We start from the raw sequence: 23,417 nt of genomic DNA on the forward strand, positions 1-23,417 counted from the left end.
CCAAAAAAAAAAAAAAAAAAAAAAAAAAAGAAATACTGCATCCTCTCTGTCTGCATATTTCTGGCCCATTCATTCAGTGAATTATTATGTCCCAGGTGCTAGGCTGTGTCCTGGGGACTGGAGTAACAGAAATTTACAGGAAAAAGCTCCTGCCACATAGCAGTACTTCAGGGACTAGTAGAGACATTGGTTGTGGAAAGAAGCGATGCCAGAGCATGGTGGGGTTATCACAGCAGGTTCAGAACATAAGGAGCATGACCAGGAAATCACCAACTGCATGTAATGGAAGGTTTTGTTTCAGTTGGATATTAAAAGATGGATAGAAATTTGCAGGCAGTGACAAGAGTTGGCAATTGAAAGTAATGTGATAAGACTCATTAATCTAAGAAAGATCCCTCTGGTTGCAGCCTTGAGGAAGAGTGAGAGTGGGAACAGATAGAAAGTAAGGAAAACAGTTCAGAGGCAGCTTTAAAAGACCAGAAAGGAAACAGTGAGGACCAAGGCAAGAAGGGTAGGTAGATAAGTCTGAGAGATGGATATTTTGCAGTGGAATGATTGTGTAAGGATGTGAGTCACAAGAAGCCATGAGAAGCTTGTGAGAGTTAAGAGGCCATAGCCAGTGTTGTGCTGGTAAATACAACCTCCTATAATTAAATTGTAGAGAAAGGTCAGTCAAAATTCATATACTGGGGATGATCATTTCTGCCTAATAGTCTTTCACTTAACTTTTACTCATTTTCACTTTCACGAAATAAATGGCCGTGTCTTAGCCTGGATGCTTGGGTCCCTGGTTCAACTGTGTGCTCTTCCTGCAGTTTGGAAGTGCTGTCTATATTAATAGATATTCCCAACTCTCTGCAGATCTTCTCTCGAGGCTAGAGGGGCTCCATTCATAACAGAAGCGTCTCATTTTCTCTGAGGTAGAAAACCAAGGCATAGACTTCATAGGGAAGTTTATATGCATAGGGTGGCTTTCTGCATGCGTCCTTGTGAGTGCATTGGGATGAGATACGCAGTGGCTTTCAGAGTTCTGGTGGATATTTGATTGTTCTTCATCAATAGTAACTTTATTGATTTTATAGGAAGAGTTGTACTGGAAATTTGCCCTCCCTGTCCTTCAGCTGGTTTGTCCCCAAGCCAGACCTGTCTGAAAATTGAAATGGAATACTTTTTCTCGTCTCAAGCTGTCAGGAATTTGTTACTGTCTGCTAAAGCCTTTTAACACGAAAATATGCTAAGGGGGATGCATGTGTGAGTCATGTTGGAAGTTACTTTATTTGATGGATGCAGAGAGGGACATAGACCCAGATTTTTCATAGGTGAAATTAAAAGGGAAATCCTGAAAAATATATAGCCGCTGTGGCTCTGCCTCTTTTCCTACCTGCATCTCTTATATACACCATGGGGTAGATAGAGTATAAGCTTAATGCGTACAGAAGAGCTGTCTTTTCCCCAACTTTGGTCCTCTTAGCTGTCCCCACCAAGCCATGCCTATAATCGGTGTTTAGCAAGCCAGTGGCTTTAGAGAGTCTCTGTCAGCTCTCAGTGCAGCTCCTTAGATGGTGGGGATGGATTCCAGTTAGGAAGTGTGTTCGTTGCCCTAGCGTAAAGAATAAAACTCTATGGGGAATGTTGGTTTCATGCTGTTCTTGAAGGGGTTGGTTTTGGGGTTGGTTTAAGAATTCTCTCTGGCCTGAGAATCCCTCCACATGCCCCCTCCAGGCTGCTGTCATGGTAGCTGCCCTTCTTTCAGCTACTTGAATTTATTGGGACTATGCCATCTTCCTTCAGTTTGCACCCTGGTAACTCAGCTTCTTCCATGTTTAGAGGGAAAGGGGAGATGGAGAATCGAAGCACACTAGTGCTTTCTGGTGTTCTCTGTATGTATTTGGAAGGAGTGTTAAAGTAGCTAGGGCTTATGGTCGTATCATAGCATTATAGGGTATGAGACCTTTGGGGAAACTGAGGCTCGCAAAGGTCGATAACTTTCCCTAAAGTCAGTGACTGCTCATGCGGAGTCCTAGCATCTGTGCTTTTCTACACTTTCCTGTTCATATGGAGGAGTCTGGGAAGGTCTCTTTTAAAATATATCATAAACTGTCCTATAAACCTCAAGGTTACATATGTTAAAGAAATGTAGTCAGCTTTCCTCTGCTGAATTCTGAATCAAGCTGACCCAAACCTCAAATCATTCCATGGAGCAAATGAAAAAAAAAAAAAAAAAAAAAAAAGTGAATGTGAATCATGAGAACCTATTATAATGATATATAGCTTGTCATAACACATTATAATATTACAGCAAATACATTTAACTCACTGAACATTCTCAGGGGGCTCTTAGCTCCTTTTAAAAGTATCCTCCAAGCCTCTGCAGCAGGATTGAGCTGCTGAGTCCTGTGATACTTCCACCTCACTTTTGACCAAACCACCATTACGAGAATCCTTTTTGAAAATCCCTATGCTGTTGCTGTTTCCCTGGGCTTAAAAGTATGTTTGGTTTTGTCAGTACCTGGAAACAGGAAGTTGAGATTTGAGGAGAAATCTTTGGCAGCTGTTCACTAAGCTTGCTGGAGTTAGGATTCTGTTGCCATGGAAACCACACTGCTGCCTCATTTATTAATGGAGGCTTGGTGAACTTCCGGAGATACTCTTAGCCTGTCCTGTAAATTCATTCTAGAGAAATGCAGGGTGACTTTTAAGAGATTTCTCTGTCGTTTCTCAAGCATTCTCTCCTGGGTGTTCATGAGCTCCATAAAATTGGTTGTATGCAGTTTCAGAACCACTGATTTTTATCTGGCAAGCATTTCTGAAGGCCGTTTCCTTTCTTTCATGCTTAAATCATGTTTATGCCTGCCTGCCTTGTTCAATAAGTGAATTTTTTTTTTTATGCTGCCTTTAAGAATTAGATGGATTTCAAAAGAAGGAAGACGGGATAGAAAAATGAACTCAATAAATATATTGAAAGACTTCTGACACTAACTTTAAGAGAGTTACAAGTGTCAAAGCCTTTTCCAACTTTTAAAATTCTAAACTTAAAAAAAATATATAATGAATGGTTTATTTCTTCTAGTTCCAGTGAGATACTTTAAGGGCATTTGTTTGAGACATTTTCTAATTTTATTCTAATTTCACTAAACTAACTCTCTTCTGCTAGGCAGATTAACAGCATTGGAAGTTGCTTCCAGGAAAACAACAAAAAAAATTTTTTTCTAGCTAATTGTTTATCTGGGAGGATGCAAATGGTGGTTTTAAGTCCTTTAAGTCATCCATCATGCCTGGCAGCCTCTATTGTCTCATTGTTGGGTTTGAGCCAAGTCAGACCCTTTCTATTGGTCTTGGGAGGATGCACATAGATCTGGCTCTGTCAAATCTGTGTTCACAAGGAGTCGGAGCCCAGCTCTAAGGGAAGGTAATGTTGGCAGATCCATAGAGCCCCTCAGATTGGAAAAGATTATGCATCTTCATTTCTTAATGTCACATGAAAGTAGGAAGTAGCTCTCTATTCAAAGTAGAAGCGACAGGACTTGTTCCCTCAGTTCTTCCAGTGTCTATGAATTACTGTTAGCTTTTAAATGCATTTTTGTGGATGTAATAAAATACTGTTTATAGTCAGCTACAAAGTAAGTAATTACAATGCGGCAAATGAAATTCAATATAGCTTTGTCGTGGTTTTTTGAATTTTAATTAAAACAGTCTTAGAGTAAATTATAAATGCTACTGCTGTTGTTGTGACAAGTGACATTGACAAAATAACAAAATCTAATGGATCGTTATTCATAAAAGCCGAATGTCTTCTCAGATCTGCAGGTTTTGGTTGTTTATTTTGTTTTAGTTTTCAGTTTGTGGTTTAAAAATCCAGAGAAAAGAATAAAATTTTAAAACCACATGAAATAAGAACTTCATGTATGGAATATTTCATTGTTGATGTCTTGCCAGCCACAATTGCATGCATCTCATTTATGGCACTGAAAGCTTGTTCTTTTTTAAAATCAGATGTTTCTGTGGTCACTTTTTTGGTATCATTAAAACCGGAGCTGGGGTAAAATAACCAACTGTTGATGGCAAAGCCTAATATTAAAGGAATAATCAGCCTACATTTCTATGAGGTCATTTACCTTTTACTTTATAAATTACCTTGTTGTTTCAAAATGACATTTTGTTGGTTGTGAAATCCTTTTATAACTAAATTATCCAAGTTATTTTCTTTGGAGATTCAACTTAAATTTATATAATTATCTATAAAGAACGTATATTAAATATTCAAAAACTAGCTTTTGTGCTAGTTCCTTGTTTCCACTCATCATGAGTTAATGCTTTTTTTTTTTTTTAACATTTTAATGTTTAAATGAATGTAAATACTTTAGTTACAAGGTCTTTATGATAGTCCCGCCATTGTTTTTAATGAGACATATTTTAATCCAAGTCTAAGAACTTCACATTTGCTTATCTCTTTTTATTCTTCAGAACTAAGAGTCCAGAGGTTAGAATAAAATCACCTTTCCCTCGTAACTTTTTCTTTCAACATGTTAGAAATTCCTGTTTGAAAAGGAGAGCCAGTTTCTCCCCCTTTTTGTATTTGAGGGAATGACGGTAAAATCACATTCAGTCAGTTTTCACATGTGATTTGTTGTCTATATTTTTTAATCCAGGGATTAAATTGTTGCCACCACCACCACCAGCATCAAATCGGGGGTTGGGAGGGTAGGGGTGGGGAAGGTGCGAGACAGTTGGTTATAGACATCCAAATATGATGGCAGAAAAATCTCTACAACAATATGGCAGTGGAGCATTTGCTGAATTCAGAGTGCCAGATCAACCCCAATATTTTTTTCAGAGATGCTAAACCTCTTGTAACTGCTAAATTGGATTTGTCACTGAATGAAGTATCAGCTGCTGTTGGACAAGGCCATAAAAGCCAGCCGGCTGGCCCTTTGTAGGCCAGGCTTACCCAACGATTGATATGTTTTAGCACTTTTGGGATTATTGTGATTAAGAGGAAACCATTCTGAATGAGTGAGAAAAGCGGGTAAGGACACACAGCCCACAGCTGGTGAGCAGCATGTGTTGGCTCCAAGGAAGTCACCATTATGGCTTTCTTCTGGTTCCTCCCTGATTGACGGGTATGAAATCTTTTTTTTTTTTTTTTGAGACAGAGTCTCACTTTTCGCCCAGGCTGGAGTGTAGTGGTGCCATCTCCACTACAACCTCCGTCTCTTGGGTTCAAGCAGTTCTCCGCCTCAGCTTTCCTAGTACCTGGAATTACAGGTGCCTGCCTATAATTACCTGCTGGCTAATTTTTGTGTTTTTAGTAGAGACACGGTTCACCATCTTGGCCAGGCTGGTCTTGAACTCCTGATTTCAAGTGATCCACCCACCTTGTCCTCCCAAAGTGCTGGGTATATAGGTGTGAGCCATTGTGCCCGGTCTGAGATCTTTATGTGAGGAAATGGTGTCCTTTTGGACACCATTTGATGTTTGGAATGTTGTGGACTTGAGAATGGCGAATGCTTTAAAAGCACTTTTGTGTGCGTTTGCAAACACACACACACACACAGTAGCTAAAAGTGTTAGTCTAGCACAAAAGTTAATTGAGTTAATGTGTAGGGAATTCGGTAATAACAACAGAGTGTCCCCTTTCATTTCCTAGATCCAAAGCTCTGTGACATGCATCAGCAATACATCTCCATGTAGTTTGTGTTTGAGTCTGTGTGCATGTGTGTGATAGCTAATAGTGAATTGCACAGCCAGTGGATTTGTGAACTCGAGCACCTGCACCTGGCTAAGGCTTTATTAAGTATGGAAATGGTACCATGTTTGTAGAACACATTTTGTCTCAAGAACTACCTGCCCCTTTGATTGGTGGCCTTTGCATGCGTCTTGGGCCGGGTAAGACAATTCTGCCCCAAGAGGCAGCTTGTGAAGCAGTTGGTGTTTGAATCTTTCTCAGTACTCCCAAATGCACATAGAATTGGTCGCCTCTTTGGCTGTCCCAGGAGGCTGTGTCCCGTTCATGTTCAGATTTTGCTTAGCATACCACACAGGAAAGAGGCTGGCTTGCCAGGTCCTGTGGAGCGCCTTTCCAAGCCTGTGAAAGGCACGAATCATCCAGCAGCCGAGCATGCTTACAGCTGGCCCTTTGCTAGCTTTGATCTGCGAATCAGGCCACACCATGAATGCCCTTATTGTCATGTTATGTGTACACAGTGTGTGAATTATTGAAAATAGGGAGGCCTGAGCCTCATCTGGTAGAGATTACAGTGCAGGCATGCTGGGCGAAGGTCTGTAATTGAAAATCCCCAGATGCTGTTTATTTGGCCTTTGTCACATGACCTGCTGCAGGAAGATTGTCTGCACAAAATGTTGCCTGCATGGAGAGTAGAGCCCGCCCTCCCCCACCCCCCCAGAGCCTCCACAGGCTCAGTCTGTGCACAGCTTAAACACCTGCCCAAAGGATTTTTAAAGGCTTAAAATAGATTCACTCATAGCATTTAAATAGAGGGCATCTTGCTTGTTGGTTTAAACTGCTTAAGCGGCTGTTGACTTGTGGAACCTTCTATCCACACAAGAGTTTGCTGGATAATTTCACTCTGAGATATCTTCACAAAGCAACATTCAGGGCCCGAGCCACATGAGTAGTTTGAGCTCTGCCTTTTTTTTTAAGTCAAACTTCTGTGTGGTGAATGAGCTTGCAGATCAAGCCATGTTGACTGTATATATTCCATCTGTCTGTAGAAAATATTGTGGTTACTAAGAATAAGGCCCTGAGTTAGCTTGTCTTCCATTTGTCCAGTTCATTCTTACCTGTTCTGTTTATAAACAAGTTGAGGTGTTTCTTAGAAAATTTGTTTTTCTCAATTAAATGCTGAATAGTATTCTGTTTGTCAGTGGCAGATTGAGGCAGGCTGCTAAATCTGAAATTGATGAAGATCGCAAGAATTAAAAACAGGCGGGGCATGGTGGCTCACGCCTGTAATCCCAGCACTTTGGGAGGTGGAGACGGGCAGATCATGAGGTCAGGAGATCAAGACCATCCTGGCTAACACAGTGAAACCCCGTCTCTAAAAGAAAAAGAATTAAAAACAGGGAAGATTGAGCTAATTTTGAAATAAGAAGGGCTTTCAGCTTTCCAGGTTCATTCTGCTAGGGAATAAAACAGCCACATGTCCTCTTTCATTGCCACTCTGTCTCAGCTGTGCTTGTGGGTTCCTCTTTGATTTCTTGGAGCTCAAGAAGAGGAAATATTCATGGGTATTTCTGCATTCCATGAGCATCCAACATGACTGTGAGCTCCTTGAAGGCAGGAGCCCTGTTACAGTCTGCTTTTCATCACCAGTGCTTGCCAACATAATGCTTTCTCTTCCTGCGGCTTCCCCCTCCCTTTCTTCCTGTCCATTCAAAGAAGACAGTCACTGCCTTCCATGTGCCGTGATATCCGTTATTCAGATGTTTTTTCTTTCAAGGCGGGGCTCAAGTCACCAATAGCAATATCATTAAGTAGCACATTCTTCATACAGAGTCAGAGGTTGGGAGGATGGAGTAGATGGGAGTAGGATGTGGGTCCTACCTTCACAAATCTCACAATGTGCCAAGGAAAATGACTAAAAACAGGCACAGTGTGGTGTAGCAAGCTTGTGTTAGTGGTGTGCACAAGATATGGTGAGCAGGAGGGGCAGACCCAGCCCACTGCTGGGGAGTGAGTGGAAGTGCCAGCTGCAGAGGCCTGGCAGCTCAGGAATCATTGTTCAGTAGATTTGGTGGGGTGAGGGTGGGGGTGGGGGCGGTGGCCATTTCACACAAAGGAAATAGCACCCAACATGACAGGAATAAGGATTTTTAGAGACAGTGTGTGTGTAGAGAGTGGCAGGAGAAAAGACAAAAACTGGTTTGTCCATGTGACATTTTAATTTTTTACAGGCAGAGTGCGTTTATGTTAATTTATTTTTGTTTTATTTTACATTATTTTATTGTATTTGAGATGGAGTTTTGCTATGTTGGCCAGGTTGTTCTTGAACTCCTGGCCTCAAGCAATCATCCTGTCTTGGCCTCCCAAAGTTCTAGGATTAAAAGCTTGAGCCACTGTGCCCAGCCTAGAATTTTAAAAGGAGAAGAAAAATGAGGTGACTGTCCTGAATCTAAAGCTCAGCCGAGAAAGGCGATTTTCTTGGTTTGGTTGGTCATCATCTCCAGTGGGCAGCCTGTGTCATAGCCCACTGCTTTCTCCATAGTGACTGGCCGATTATAGGGTCACCTCTGGCTGCTCCTAGTTTTGAGACAGGTCAGATGTGGCTATAACAGTGGGGTCAATGACCTAGAGCATGACAACCCTAGGAGGAGACAACCCTAGGAGGAAACATCCCTGGGCACCTGTCTCAGGCCCTTCCTCAGTAGTCTCCTCCTGTTCATCTAATCATTCTGCCTTTGATTACCATTGTTTGGCTTCTAGCCTCATTTCTCTTCCTAGACCATGAACTCCTCAAGGGCAGAGAGTCTGTATTATTCCAGTGTGTTTCTCTTCTAGAGCCTAGCATAATCCCTTTTATATAGAAAATATTTTATAAATTTTACTACATGGGAGAGGGGAGTACCTTGGGGCCAGATTATGTAGGCTTTGGATGCTTAAAGAGTTGAGGCTTTATTCTGTATTGTAGATGAGAAATTAGAGAACTTTTAAGTGATGTGTGTACAATTCAGTTCATTTCATGGCTGGATTCTGTCCCCATCTAAAATTTTGTCCTCATTAAACACTTAATAGTTGGTCTAATGTTAAGGAATAAGGAGCTTGGAAGACAAAGCTGAGTTCAAATCCCAACTTTACCACTTAACTAGTTTGGGAACTTAGGAAAGTTGCTTAACTTCTTTGAAGTGCAGTTTCAGCATGTATAAAATGCTGAGCTAGGTAGAATTAGGTGGGTGTGAAGGTTAAATATGTGGTATATGAGCACAGTGCTTCCGCCGGGTGCAGTGGCTTGTGCCTGTAATCCCAGCACTTTGTGAGGCTGAAGTAGGAGGATTGCTTGAGGCCAGGAGTTCAAAACCAGCATGGGCAACACGTAAGACCCCATGTCTACAAAAAAAGAAAAAAAAAAAAATTAGCTGGGTATAGTGACACATGTCTATAGTCCTAGCTACTTGGGAGACTGAGGTGGGAGGATTGCTTGAGACCAGGAGGTCTAGGTAGCACTGAGTCATGATCACACCACTGTACTCCAAACTGTGCAGCAGAGTGAGACCCCATCTTGAAAAAAAAAAAGAAAAGAAAAGCACAGTGATTTGCATAGTGCTGATGCATAGTAGATATGCAGTACATGTCATTGCCCAACTTTCTAACTTCCTTCCTTCCTTCCTTCCTTCCTTCCTTCCTTCCTTCCTTCCTTCCTTTCCTTCCTTTCCTTTTCTTTTTTTCTTTCTTTCTTTTCTTTTATTTATTTCGACGGAATCCCTCTGTTGCCCAGGCTGGCGTGCAGTGGTGCTATCTGAGCTCACTGCAACCTCCACCTCCCGGGTTCAAGCGATTCTCCTGGCCCAGCCTCCTGAGTAGCTGGAATTACAAGCACACGCCACCACGCCCAGCTAATTTTTTGTATTTTTAGTAGAGATGGGATTTTGCCATGTTGGCCAGGCTGGTCTCGAACTTCTGACCTCAAGTGATACCCCCGCCTTGGCCTCCCAAAATGCTGGGATTATAGATGTAAGCCACTGCACCCTGCTTTTGCCCAATATTCTATAGCCTCATACCATCTCTAACCACGCCCCCTCCAAAATAATGTTTCATATAGCCTATTCCCCAAATTTCAGTTTCTTCAGTTTGAGTGCATTTTAAAATGTTCTTTTTCATTATGCTTTCCATATTATTGTTAGGTTACTGTGTGCCTAGACATTTAGCTATTTTCTAAGCAGCAAGTCATCCCTGGGCATGCCATTTTGACTTCTTGCTTGCATAACTCACCTTTGTGTAGCTATTGTTACAGTAGCTTCAGAAGTTGACACAATTCTTCTGGTGATAGTTGTGTTTTTACACCGAGAACTAGATACTGGATGTCCAGCGAGAGACATGCGGCTTGATACAATGCCTCCAGCCTATTTATAAACTTAATTTTACAGTCTGTCACAAATTGTAAGAATTTTGGCTATACTTACCCTCTGGCAAAAACCTCATTCCTACTATTTATTCAATGAAAAATCTATTTCATTGTTTTTTGGGTGTTTTTTTTTTTCAGACAGAGTCTTGCTCGTCACCCAGGTGGGAATGCAGTGATGCAGCAACTAGGCTCACTGCAACCTCCGCCTCCCAGGTTCAAGCAATTCTCCTGCCTCAACCTCCCTAGTAGCTGGGATTACAGGCGCCCACTCCCACATTCAGCTAGTTTTTGTGTGGAGACAGGATTTCACCATGTTGGCCAGGCTGGTCTCAAGCTCCTGACCTTGTGATCTGCCCCCCTCGGCTTGCCAAAGTGCCGGCATTATAGGCGTGAGCCACCTCACCTGACCATTGAAGCATCTATTTCAAATTAAAACATGACTGTAGCAAGCATGCGGCTTGCATAGTGCCCTCTTAATGTTAAGATATCACAATAAATGCTCTGTTTACTTGGAAACAGTTTTTAGGACTATGTCATTTTGAAAATTGAAGAGGATGCAAAGATTGGAAAAGATGAAGGCCGGGCGCTGTGGCTCAAGCCTGTAATCCCAGCACTTTGGGAGGCCCAGGTGGGCGGATCACGTGAGGTCAGGAGTTCGAGACCATCCTGGCCAACATCCCAATCTCTACTAAAAATGAAAAAAATTAGCCAGCCATGGTGGCAGGCAACTGTAATCCTAGCTGTTCAGGAGGCTGAGGCAGGAGAATCACTTGAACCCAGGAGGCAGAGGTTGCAGTGAACTGAAATCATACCACGCACTCCAGCCTGGGTGACAGCGCAAGACTTCATCTCAGAAAAAAAAAAAAAAAAGAAAAAATAATTTATTGAGCACCTACTTTATAGCTGCCAGATCTGGAATCAGATAACCAGACAGGTGCTTTACCATGGAGTAGTCACTATTCTAGGAGGTGGATGAATAGTCTGTAGATAAGTAATGGCAGTGCAGTAGTTGCAGGGATGCATGCTCAGTACTTTAGGTTACAAAGGAGGAAATGACTAACTCAGTTTGGATGGCTCCCAGCAGACATCGGGGATTAAGTGTTCCAGGTGGGGCTTACATGGATGAATAGGAGTTTGCAGGCAAAAGAGAAAGGAAAGAACATATAAGCATATGTGGTTCCACAAAGGCATGGAGGTATCTTTGGAAAAGCATGACAGTGGTCTGGGGAACTCTATGAAAGTCCATAAACTAGAATAGAGGAGCCCTATGCAGGAGTGGGCTGTTAGCTTTACGTACCAGGCTAAGGAGGTTGGGTTTTGCTTGTAGTGGATGAGGACCTATTGGTATAGGAAGGCAACATAACCAGATGTGGAGGTGTAAGAAGAGGCGAATGCCTGCAAGATGAATGGCAAGAAGTGTTAGGCCCTTGAGAGCCTGTGGGGAGGGGTCTATTTAGGTCACAGTTGGGGACAGCAAGTTCAGGTTCCATTAAATCTTATCTTTTTTTTTTTTGAGACGTAGTCTCACTCTGTCACCCAGGCTGGAGTGCAATGGCCTGATCTTGGCTCACTACAACCTCCACCTCTCTGCTTCAAGCAATTCTCCTGCCTCAGCCTCCCTAGTAGCTGGGATTACAGGTTTGTGCCACCACGCCTGGTGATTTTTTGTATTTTTAGTAGAGACGGGGTTTCACTATGTTGGCTAGGCTGGTCTCGAACTCCTGACCCCAAGTGATCCGTCTACCTTGGCCTCCCAAAGTGCTGGGATTATGGGCATGAGTCACCACGCCCAGCCTTCATTAAATCTCATCTACAGCTTAAGTGTATGGGATACCAAGATGTAGAAGACATGGACTGTACCTTGAAGAAACTTGTAGTCTGTTACACAGGGAACCCTTAGTAGAGTCTGATTGTGGGCGGTGCCCTGACACATGAAGTAAAGAACTGAGACCAGGACAGAGTGGTAAATCTCTTGCTTCTTGCCTAGAGCCAAGCCATCATTCCCCTCCTATACTAAGTGACTTGTTTTTAACTCATGGTACCTTTTGTTTCACTTTATAATATTGTGGTCTTTCCCAGTCTCTGGTCTGGTGAAGTAAGCTCTGGACACCTGGCTCCCTGGCTTACTCCTCTCCACACAGTCCATGTCTAGCACATGTTCAGGCACGTTTCAGGTGAGGTTTTGTGGAGGAGACATCTGAGCTGGACCTGGGAAGATTTTACCTGGTGGTCTTAAGGGGTCTTGAAGCTGTAAGACCTTAAGCATGGCAGGATGGGTTCAGGGAACTGGAAGCTTGGTATATATGTTGATGGTGGTAAAATGAATTGTGGTGCTGGTGGTGCTGGTGGCGGTAGTGTGTCATGAAAAATAATTAGGGGCCAGATAGTGGGGAGAACATTGAACACCATCTTAAAGCATTTTTTCCTTTAGATGTGGGCAGTAGGAGCCATGGAAGGTCTTACATCAGTAGAGTGGCTAACTGAAAGCTGTGTTTTAGGTAGCTGTGTAGAGGGTGGATTAGAAAGAAAAATGATTGGAGGCATAGTTACAGTATTAAGACTGGTCAAACTGTTCATTAGAGGGTGAAGAAAGTAATGGTGTGGCATTTCTTTATTGCCTCATAGAGAATGAACCACTAAAAACTTACTTCATTCATATTTATTTTTCATCTAGAAATAGTTACAACCAAAATAACTTCTATCTAACATAGCAGTGTTGTACTCACTACGCAGCCTTAGATATTTTTTCTTGCTCATCTCTTTCTGACCCCTGTAACCCAGTGCAAATGTGTAGTTTGTAAGTGGTTCCTCTGAGATGCAGGAGAACACAGTGTTCTGTGGAGTCATCACGTGGTAATGTTATCAGCTGCCGTTGACTGATATAAGCTCCTGAGAAGGTGGGACTTGAGTTATTGCCAGACACTCGCAGGGATGTGAGATAGAAGCCCTGAGTAGCCAGGAGTTAACACAGTCTTTCTGTTTGCTCTTTCTCTGAAAGCTGTTTTTAATAAGCCCCTGGGTGAATGCAGACACATATTATCTCCAGGAATTGCCACTCTTTACCTCCTGAATGCTGTCAGTCCTTTGGTGAACTTTTAGTTTGGGAACAAGTAGTACCAGCCCCTGAAAACCCCAAATGGGCGGCCTGGCTGTTTCTGGTGATTTTCCACATTGGTGCTGATTTCTGGTCAATGATTTATATTGGGGATTAACTGAGATCTTGCTGCCTGAACTTCCTCATTGGACATGCTGTGGGACTGGTTCAGGTGCTGTTCATGAGCCTTTCCTTACACCTAATCTTAGCCCGTGCCCCTTCTCCCTCCCTGGCTCTCCATCCCTCTCCGTCATTTACTCCATCTGTAAGTACTCAGTGAGGACCTGCTGTGTTCTCAGCACTGGGGGCACGGTGATGAGTAAAACCCATTTTATGCTCTGGGCTCCTGTGGATTTCTCTCTCTGGTAGTAGTGGGGGATAGGCACATGTTCATCTTGTAGTCATTCGGATAAGTGGAACACAGTAGCTGTGCTGCGTGCTGTGACTGAGAGGCATAGGGTCCTGTGAGAGCGCATGTTAGGGTGATCTCACAAGTTCTCATGGGTGAGAGTTCTTCCAGACAAGACATAAGCACCTCCAAGGCAGAGATGGCATGTTTTCTTTTTCTTTCTTTTTTTAGACAGGGTCTCACTCTGTTGTCCAGGCTGGAATACAGTTAGCTAACTGCAGGCTTGAACTGCTGGGTTCAAGCGATCCCCCCGCCTCAACCACCTGACTACCTGGGACCATAGGCAGGCGCCACCATACCTGGCTGATTTTTTCTTTCTTTCTTTTTCTTTTTTTTAAGAGATGGGGTCTCACTGTCAGCCAGGCTGGTCTCAAGCTCCTGGGCTCAAGTGATCCTCCTGCCTCAGCTTCCCAAAGTGCTGGGATTACAGGCATGAACCACTGTGCCCAGCTTCAGATGGTATCTTTTTATCCCCCTAATTTTATCATGTTGCTTGTGTTCCATCCACACACAGTCCATGTGTGACCAGTGGATGACTAGCTAGCTTCCGTAGTCCTTGTTTCTTTTCCGTTATTGCTGGGACAGGTTGCTATGGCATCAGTGTAGAAGAAATGGTTAATTAGTAACTCCTCACAGGTTAGTTAATACATGTTCTTTACTGCTTCCTCTGACAGTATCCACAGATACATATCCCCTAGATCTTCAGGAGGATGGATAGGGAGATAAAACACCACCCTGATCTGTAGACCCCTTCCAACACAGTGGCATGTTTCCCCAGTGTCCCCTTCACCTATACTTTTTGGTTGTTGGTTTCCATATCCTAAAATGATTTTTTTCCTTTCCATGAACCCCAGGTGATAAAAACAGGCCCCATTGGCTAGGCATAGTGGTTTATGTCTGTAATCCCAGCACTTCGGGAGGCCAAGGCAGGAGGATCACCTGAGGCTTGAGGATCACTTCAGGAGTTCAAGACTAGCCTGAGCAACATCTCTACAAAAGATTTTAAGAATTAGCCCATCTCTACAAAAAATTTTAAGAATTAGCCAGGTGTGGTGTACCTGCCTGTGGTCCTAGCTACTTGGGAGGCCAAGGTGAAAGGATTGCTGGAGCCCGGGAGGTCAAGGCTACAGTGAGCCATGATCATGCCACTGCACTCCAGCCTGGGCAACAGAGCAAGACCTTGTTTCAAAAAAAAAAAAAAAAAAGCAGTGATGGGGGCGTATGGCTAGAAGGCAGTTTAGCACTGTCTTGTAGAATCTTGCCTGAGAAAGTTCTTTGTAAATCACTCTACCCATGCTTTGTGCTCATTCTGGGGTGGGGTCCCCTTGTGGAAGACATCTTTCTTTGCTCTTTTCCACTGGGTTATCTTTTTCCTTTTTTTTGAGACGGAGTCTTGCTCTGTCGCCCAGGCGCCCAGGCTGGAGTGCAGTGGTGCCATCTCGGCTCATTGCAACCTCCACCTCCCAGGTTTAAGCAATTATTCTGCCTCAGCCTCCGGAGTAGCTGGGATTACAGGCATGTGCCACTATGCCCAGCTAATTTTTTGTATTTTTAGTAGAGACAGGATTTCACCATGTTAATCAGGATGGTCTTGATCTCCTGACCTCATGATCCACCCACCTCAGTCTCCCAAAGTGCTGGGATTGCAGATATGAGCCACCATGCCTGGCCTTTTTTTTTTTCCTTAAACTTTATGTTGATGATCTGATACCAAACTGGACTACAGGGATGTAGGAGCCTCTTTTCTGACCTGAAGAATGACTCGGTCTGTAAATGTTGAGCCATCTGGGAAAGGGAGGCAGAAAAGAGATCTCTGCCATTGGTTCTTGTTACCAAGGACTTTATGACTTGGTTGCAATGATGACATGTGCTGAAATGATACACATAGGGCAGAAAAAGATACAAGTTACCAGCAAAGAAGCCCAGGTCAAAGGCTATGAATGTTTAGGGAAAGAGGAGGCCTCCACCGGATGGAAGGCTTATGAAGGACGAGTCCTTGGACGGTAGGTAGAATCTGGACATGCAGAAATGGGCAAGGATAGTACAGGCCATGATAGCAGTTGTGCACCCAGGTACGAAGTTCAGGGGATTCACAGGAAACATTCGATAATCTAGTAGTGCTACTGGGCTGAGTTAGGGTTTGTGGGGTGGCGGTATGTGGAAGACCCTTGTTTGATGTGGCTTTGGTCTAACAATCAAGGGAAATGAATTTTCTTTCTGATTTTCATTGTTTTAATTTGGAAGAAAGGGGTGGAGAATCCTCACACATCCTTCCAGTGAAGGGAAAGGACCAGCAGAGGTTTTCTTAGGGAAAAGCTAGAGCTTCTTCCTAGGCCCAGGGCAGTCCAGTCCTGCATGGGTGTGAGTTGGCCTTAGCGCTGGCCATGGCCAGGGAAGAGGAGCACTGCATCTGTTGCTTCTTTCTTGGTGGCTCACTGACTCCATTCAATTACAAAGTGGCTCTTACACTATTAAAGCTTCAGTGTCTCTGGGCTACAATTTCTAGCCACAGACCTTGCATTTGCTGTGCCTCAAACATGACCTTGAGGCCACATCCCATTATACATACAGCCCACAGCAATGTTAACCAGTCTTCTATCTGGTAAGACAAGCACAGTGCAAACTCCATGCCTTTCTGCTGGGATCTTTCTCTGTATTGCCCCTTAAGCAGGAAATTCCATGGCAATCCAAGATGCAAAAGAAGCCAGTGATGGACTCACTTTGAACTCTGTTAAATTATTTAGGAAGAAGAAAAAATAAATGAAATAAAAACTAGATCACAGTGCCTGGCACGGATCACAGTGTAAAAGTGACAGGTCAGGCTGTGTTTCTCTTTGCTGCTTATGTGCGACTGGTGGGAAAAACAAGGGCAGCTGCAGCTATAGCATCTGAGGCTTAGAGAGGTGACATGTTGTACATTTCTAAAGGAATTTTTATGTTGCAGAGAAGCTTTATATTTCTGACTCACCGGACAGGCATGGTGCAAGGCGCAAAGGAAGACAGTCCCTAGGTGACTGCAGGATTGGTTTAGGAAAATAGTAATTAAATTAAAGTTAACTTTATTGAAAGTCATTTTTATAACATCAGGTTTATTGAATCTGGTGGGTATGTGTGTGTGTGTGTGTGTGTGTGTGTGAAGATCATGGCTGCAAAACTGTACTGTGCTGTGTAGCTTGGAGACCCATTTTCAATTACATCAGTGATGGTGCTGCTTGTCTTCTGGCCCTTAGGAAATGCTGCATCTTAGTAACATGTTTCAAATCCAGGGCTGTGGAATCTGTGAACTCACCCCCTTGGAGGGCAGAGCTGTAGAAATATACGTAGGGGCCAGCACAATGGCTCATGCCTGTAATTTCAGCACTTTAGGAGGCCAAGGTGGGCGGATTATTGGGCTCAGAATTTGAGACCAGTCTGGGCAACATGAAATCTGGTTTATACTAAAAAAATAAATAAATACAAAAATCAGTCTTATGTAGTGGAGCAAGCCTGTAGTCCCGTGTGCTACCACAGTCCCACACTACTTGGGGGCCCAAGGCAGGAAGATTGCTTGAATCTGAGAGATTGAGGCTGCAGTGAGCCGTGATTTTATCACTGCACTCCAGCCTGGGTGATAAAGTGAGATCCTGTCTGAAAAAAATAAAACAAAAAAGGAAATATAGATAGGGACTAGGATGTCCTATCAGGGCCACTGACAAGACTCACCTCAGAACCTAGTTGATATCACCCATATATATACAATCCCAAATAGCCCAAAATTGTTTGGAGTGGCATGCTTCTTTAAACAGGCAAGTATATTTTAATTTTGTGAAGATTTAGAATTAAACATAGAAAATTTTAATAGAATCAAAACCATACGGTTAGTTTTTTATTTAAAGGATTTATGTATTTGATATTTCAAGTAATTAAAAAATAATTTGGCCTAGGTAACAGACCAGCCTGTATTTCCAAATTAAAATGTACAATGAAGTAGGTGATTTAATCATTCTATCTGGGGAAAGTTGAAATTGTACTATTTTTATATGTAGTATCAGTGCATTTAAGAGAATTTATTAGGTTTCTAAGAGTTGTTTTAGGGAAGATTTTATAATTTAAAGCAGGTAGTTCTAACAGTTAAAAGAAATAATTACTATTCATGGCTTCAAACATAGATGAAACAAAGAACGTGGGTTTTTGAAAGGTGATCTTGCTCATCTGAAAAGCAAGGGCTTCAGAGTTAAGATGAACTTTCAATGAAATAATGACTGCAGTGTAGTGCCCAGCTCACGGTACCCAGTAAGGAACTGTTGAAGTAATGTTAGAAGTACCCTCATGCATCACTGAACAACAGGATACGTTCTGAGAAATACATCATCAGGCAGTTTTAGTCATTGTTAGAAAATCATCAAGTGTACTTACGCAAACCTAGATAGAACAGCCTACTACACACCTAGGCTGTGCAAACCTGTGCGGTGTGTGACTGTACTGAATACTATAGGCCATTGCAACACAATGGTAAGTATTTGAATATCTAAACATAATCTAAACATTGAAAAGATAGAGTAAAATCATGTCATTATAATTTGATGGGACCACCAGCGTGTATGCAGCTCATTGTTGACCAAAATGTCATTATGTAGTACATGATTTTACTTCAAAGTATGAGTTGACACTGTTTAACTCCAAGGGGTGCCATTTGTATAGTCTATAGTACACAGTCAAATAGGGCTGTCTTGGATATTGAATTTATTCATTCAAGTGCCACAAGAAATTGAAAATTAGTTCTATAGGTTATGTGTCACACCTATCAAGCTGTTCTGTCTGTTTTCCTGGAAAATAAGTGAGTTTGAGGGTAGGAGACATTTTTGCCGTCTGGACGAGGTTGGGATGAAATTGTATGTAATACAGAGCCCTGGATCTATTTCGCCTTGGCCACTCAAATAGCGCCGAACAGGATGCACAGTGAGGCCCCAGGCTGGAGGATGCTTGGCTTGTCTGCAGACATTGTCATTTCGGTCTGGCTTCTGGTAATTAGGTACTTCTAGCTGGGCTCTGCTGTCAGTGAGTTTTCGAGACAAATTGCAAAATCTGTACAACCATCTGAGAGATGGAGAAGTAGATCCAATGACACTACAGGGGATATTGGTAGTTCTCAAAAGTTTGAAAGAGAATGCTTAGAAAAGCAGTACTCAGAATTGAATTTAGAGATCCTTTTGTGGTGGTAAAAGGGTTCAGTCACAGAATCAGGATCTGGGAAGATCTTGCAGACTGGAATGATAGACTGAATTTAAGGGGATTAAGTGGAGTAGAAATAAATGTTAAGGCTCTGTTTTGGGATCTGAAAACCTCAGCTATGCATTAAAAAGAAACGGGGAGGGACATATGTGAAGAGGAGCCCATATGAAAAAGACCTAGGAGTTTAAGTTGGCGCATATAATAATTTATTGTACTCCTTAATAATTTAATGCAGTGTTTGGCTTCATTAACAGAGGTGGAGTATTTAGCATGAAAGAGATAATAAACCCTCTCTGAAGCTGTATAGCAGGAGCACTGCCACAGTTCTGGACTGTGAGCTCTGAAAGGAAGACAAAGAATGGTCACAGGATGGTGTGTGGGAGTGTTCCAAAGCTTGTCAGATAACAAAGGAACATGGAGGATTAGCTTGTGTTCAACTCCAAGAGGACCTGAGAGCTGCCATTAATAATCTGAAAGGCAGTTGTATAAATAAGGGATGGGACTTCTTGTTAAGAGGAACAGGAAGGATCTGGAGGTGAAAGTTAAAGCAGACCCCCAAAAGGAGGGTCTTTTTATCATAAATATGTTCTAAGATAGAATGGGCTACTTCCTCAATTTTAGAAGTGCTGACTTAGGCTTCTGAAGACTTAGACTTTCAAGAATGGAAATGGATGACCTAGGAGTACTTTTCCAGCCCCAAGATTTTGTGATTCCTTTGCCTTCCAGTGATGACCACGTCCTGCATAGTCCCAACTGGCAGGTGGTGGACAGAGCCATGACTACAGGACATTCTAGGTAGTGATGAGAGAGTCTTTGGAATTCTCAGACAAGATTTCCCTAAGGACATTTTGATGTTGGTCTTCATCAGTGTTTCTGGTTCTTTACTCTGCCAGGGAAGATCTGGGGGATATGGTCACTCCCTTTCAACAGAGGCTGTGTTATTTCTTTATTCATTCCTATTTTCTGTGCCCAGCAAGGTGCCAGGTGCTGTGGGGGACACTGAGGAAGAAGACAGAGTTCTCCCCCTCTATGCTGTATATCTGGGAAGAAGTAAGACAGCTAACACAAATTTTACAACTATCTATACCATTATAAATACAGTTACAATTTGGGTACATCCTAGGAAGGAGAAGTGCAGTTTGTGCTGCCATGGGGGTATAGAGCAAGGCAACCAAACCTAGTCGTGCGATTAGAGAAGACTTCCCCAAGAGAGTGACATCCAAGTGGGGCGTTGAAGGAAAAGTAGAATCTAGCACAACCGTCTCAGGCTGGTGAAGCACATGAGTGAATTTCACAGCAGCGGGCTTCAGGCTTGTTCTTGACCAAAGGAGATTTTCACAAGGATGGAGCTGGGCTGATACAAAGCCAGACAACAGTAGTGCTATGAAATGGTGGTTTTCCATTTACTGTGTAGAGTATGTAGAAATAATTTCAGTTCCTGGTATTAGAGCAAGTTGAAGTCATAAATATGACCTGCTCAGAAGAACCTATGTCTTGTATGAGTGGTTTTTCCCCACGTAGTATCTTAGTAATACATTTCTCTGCTTAGCTTCTGGGGATATATTTTCCTGTTATATTACAGTGTTCGGAAGTCAGGTTATCTGAGACTTCTCATTTTCCTGATGGGTAGGGATGAAGGTTTTTGTTTATACTTTTAGGCATTGTTCTTTCCCCAGAAGGTTATATAACTTGGAGGAGACTGTGTCATCTTTTTCACTGACTACCTTTAGGGGGTGTCTACTTTCATACTGTTAGCTTGTCATTGTAGGGCTTCTGTGGCCACACCAGCTCGTTCATCTTCTTGTGGCTGTGATTCTAGCTGGAGTTAATTATGAGAAGAAACTTGAATGAGAAGGGAAATGAATATGAATCTGAACATGAAAAATCAAAGACTAGAACATAACTCAGTTTATTTCCAGACTAATCCTTGCTAATATTTGTTGCTTATGTGAGTGACCCACCACCCACTTAGGTACAAGTATACAAACAAACAAAAAGGCACATTTCAAAAAGATAAATTTCTATTCTCAGATGCTGGTCTAAGTTCAAAATTAAATGCCTTTCATCTTAATTTTTCCTAGTAAACATTTTTGCAGACAATTGTGCTGTTTTATTTTTCTAGCATTAGTAAATGCATAGTTGCAGTTTTAAAATTCTTGATTCTGAATTCTGTTTCTTGCTTTCAGTGGCTTTGTTGGTCTGGTTTTTTGGTAACCCACCTCATGGTAAATTCTTCTTTCTTTCAGGTAGGAATGAATTGATAGCCAGATACATCAAACTCAGGACAGGCAAGACGAGGACCAGAAAACAGGTAAAATAACCCACCTGGAAATCGTGCATGTCAGCGAATGGCCCCAAAAAGGCATTTTGGCTGCAGTGGCTGGCTATGCTTTGGCTCCTAGGAGCCCCCAATTTGAGTTCCCTGTAAGGACGTCAATGTTGGAGGTATTTTAAATTGGCTCAGTTTTCACTGTTCATCATTTCAGTGACCCTTTATTATGTGGTCTTGCAAGATTCTTTCATACTCATTTGGGAAGTGTCACTGCTAAGGACGGTATATGAACCGCTCCTGTGCTGTATTTCAAAGCTGATATTTCTTTCCCAAAATGTGCACCTGCGAACATTGCAAAATCTGCAGGTGCAAATGCACTTGCAGGTCATGATTTTTTGAGATTTTGTGCACTGTCAAGTCCTGGAACGATTATATATTAGTCATCATTTCAATGAAAAAGTAGCACTAGCAGCCTTGAGTATTGGCCTGAATGTAATGCTAAATGATGTGCGTCCAGGGAACTGTTGCTTCTTAAGTGATGGCTTTTTGTCAGTAGCTGCTGTAACTGAAATGAAGTTACAACTTCAATACCTCTGTGCAGAACAGTATCAGGAATTCTCTGCCCTTTGTCAGGGCTCTGCCTTCCCTCCTTTCAGATGTAAAACAGCCCAAATCTCTGACCTGAGCCAGCTCAGAACTGGAACGGATGAGAAATTAGTGTTTAACTAAAAACAGAAAAAGAAAGGAGGGGGGAAAAAAAACCCAAAAACCTCATGGGTGAGTTGTTAACAGAGAAGAATTATTTTTTAATGTTGATTTATGCTGAATGATAGGCATGAATCTTAAAAAACTAATCAGACCAAAAGGCGAGCTAAACTGTGGTCTCATTAAGATTGAGCAGCAGATTTCAGTTCTTTTCCCAGTGAGGAATTGTCTTCATGAGTGTTTATAACAGGGAGAGGCTTTTCCCCAGGAATGCTACTTGTGCCACAGCCTGGGAGCCTGGCTGCTGAGTCAGCACAAAGAGAAGTGGCCTCCTGCCAGCGTGCAGAGGCAGCGCATTGTCTGTTTGGGGGATGCTCCCCCCGACAGTGGCCCTCATCAAGTCAAAGAATCACAGAAGAACAAAATTCGGTTGAAAACAAGTAACAGCAGGAGCCAGATGGAGGGGTGAAGAGGATGGGGGAGTTTCTGCTTCTCTGTACTTAAAAAAAAGAAAAGTACCAAAGCAAATTGGAAAAAAAAATAATTGAATAATTGAAGCTCAAAGACAAAGTTAAAGATAAAAGCACTGTTTATTATCATAAATCCTGTTTTAGAGCCGCTGGAGAGTTGGAAATGGGGTAATCACCACGCAGTCAGAGTCTGAGTCGCTGAACTTTTAAATGGAAGGTTCTAAATTTCGGAAACGGGCAGATCTAATCTTGTGCATACTGACAGTGTGGGACCTGGGCTGTCTGCTGGTCTGTGAGCTCTGGTCATTTGCCCGGTGACCCCTTCACTGGGGGACTCTTCTAAATTTAACCAAGTCCCACTGAAAGAGATGCAAATTTCAGTGGAATCATTGTGTTTCAGAAGCTGGGCTTGGCTATGTTTCCACACCCCGGCATCCTGGGGATGGTTTTAGGCAGCAGTTGGTGATACCTCTCCAATGTGAATTTGTTGTTCAGCAAATCCGTGTGGTTTTCAACCCAGATTTTTAACAGGATGGCTGGCTGGCTGTATTCACACATTTCGCTTTGTAATAATATGCAAATCCACTTGGCGCCCAGTCAATACCCAAAAGAGTGGAAGGATTAAAGATATTTATAAGGGCAAAAAAAAAAAAAAAAAAAAAAAGCTCTGCTAACTGGGTCTTTCCATTTCTCTTTGAGATCTAATTTACATGTCAGTATTATTTTAACATTTGCTACAGAATCCGGAGCTCTTAATGAGATCAGAATACAACTGACAGCTTCAGCTTTTTGATTCTGCAGAATGTGCTAATTTATGGATAGTCTCCTTCTAAATTGAGAAAAAGGGATTTTCCCTCCTGATACTGAGAAGCTATAAATATTTTCATTTACCTTTACCCCCACCTTTTTAATTTTAGAATGAAAACAGCCCCTCTCATCCCTCCCAAAATTAGTTTTTCCCAGTGCCCATGATTCCTCTTGGGTGGGAAAACTAAGATGAGTCTTAACTTTCACCCTGAATCAAGTCACTGCAGTGATGACCCAGTATGAAAAGCTTAGAGCAGCGCTGGGGGCTTGTGTCTGGCTGGGACTGTGTATTCCTAACTGCAGAGCTTTGTTGAGATGCAAATAACCACCCCCACCCCACCCCAAAACCCTCCCAAGGAGTAGAGATTTT

General features: G+C 42.5%; 1 protein-coding gene across 10 annotated transcripts in view; it reads left to right on the forward strand.

Annotated features, from left to right (window-relative positions):
- Positions 1-23,417, forward strand: part of TEAD1 (TEA domain transcription factor 1) — a 273,107-nt gene that overhangs the window by 169,941 nt on the left and 79,749 nt on the right. For all 10 annotated transcript variants that reach the window (XM_032240798.1, XM_032240796.1, XM_032240799.1 and 7 more), the window contains exon 3: positions 21,040-21,104. In XM_032240798.1, coding sequence (XP_032096689.1) covers positions 21,040-21,104 — 65 coding nt within the window. The remainder of the gene's footprint in view (positions 1-21,039; positions 21,105-23,417) is intronic.

Source organism: Sapajus apella, unplaced genomic scaffold (genome assembly GCF_009761245.1).
Source record: "Sapajus apella isolate SASKATOON/1434 unplaced genomic scaffold, GSC_monkey_1.0 scaffold47, whole genome shotgun sequence".
NCBI classification, from domain to species: domain Eukaryota; kingdom Metazoa; phylum Chordata; class Mammalia; order Primates; family Cebidae; genus Sapajus; species Sapajus apella.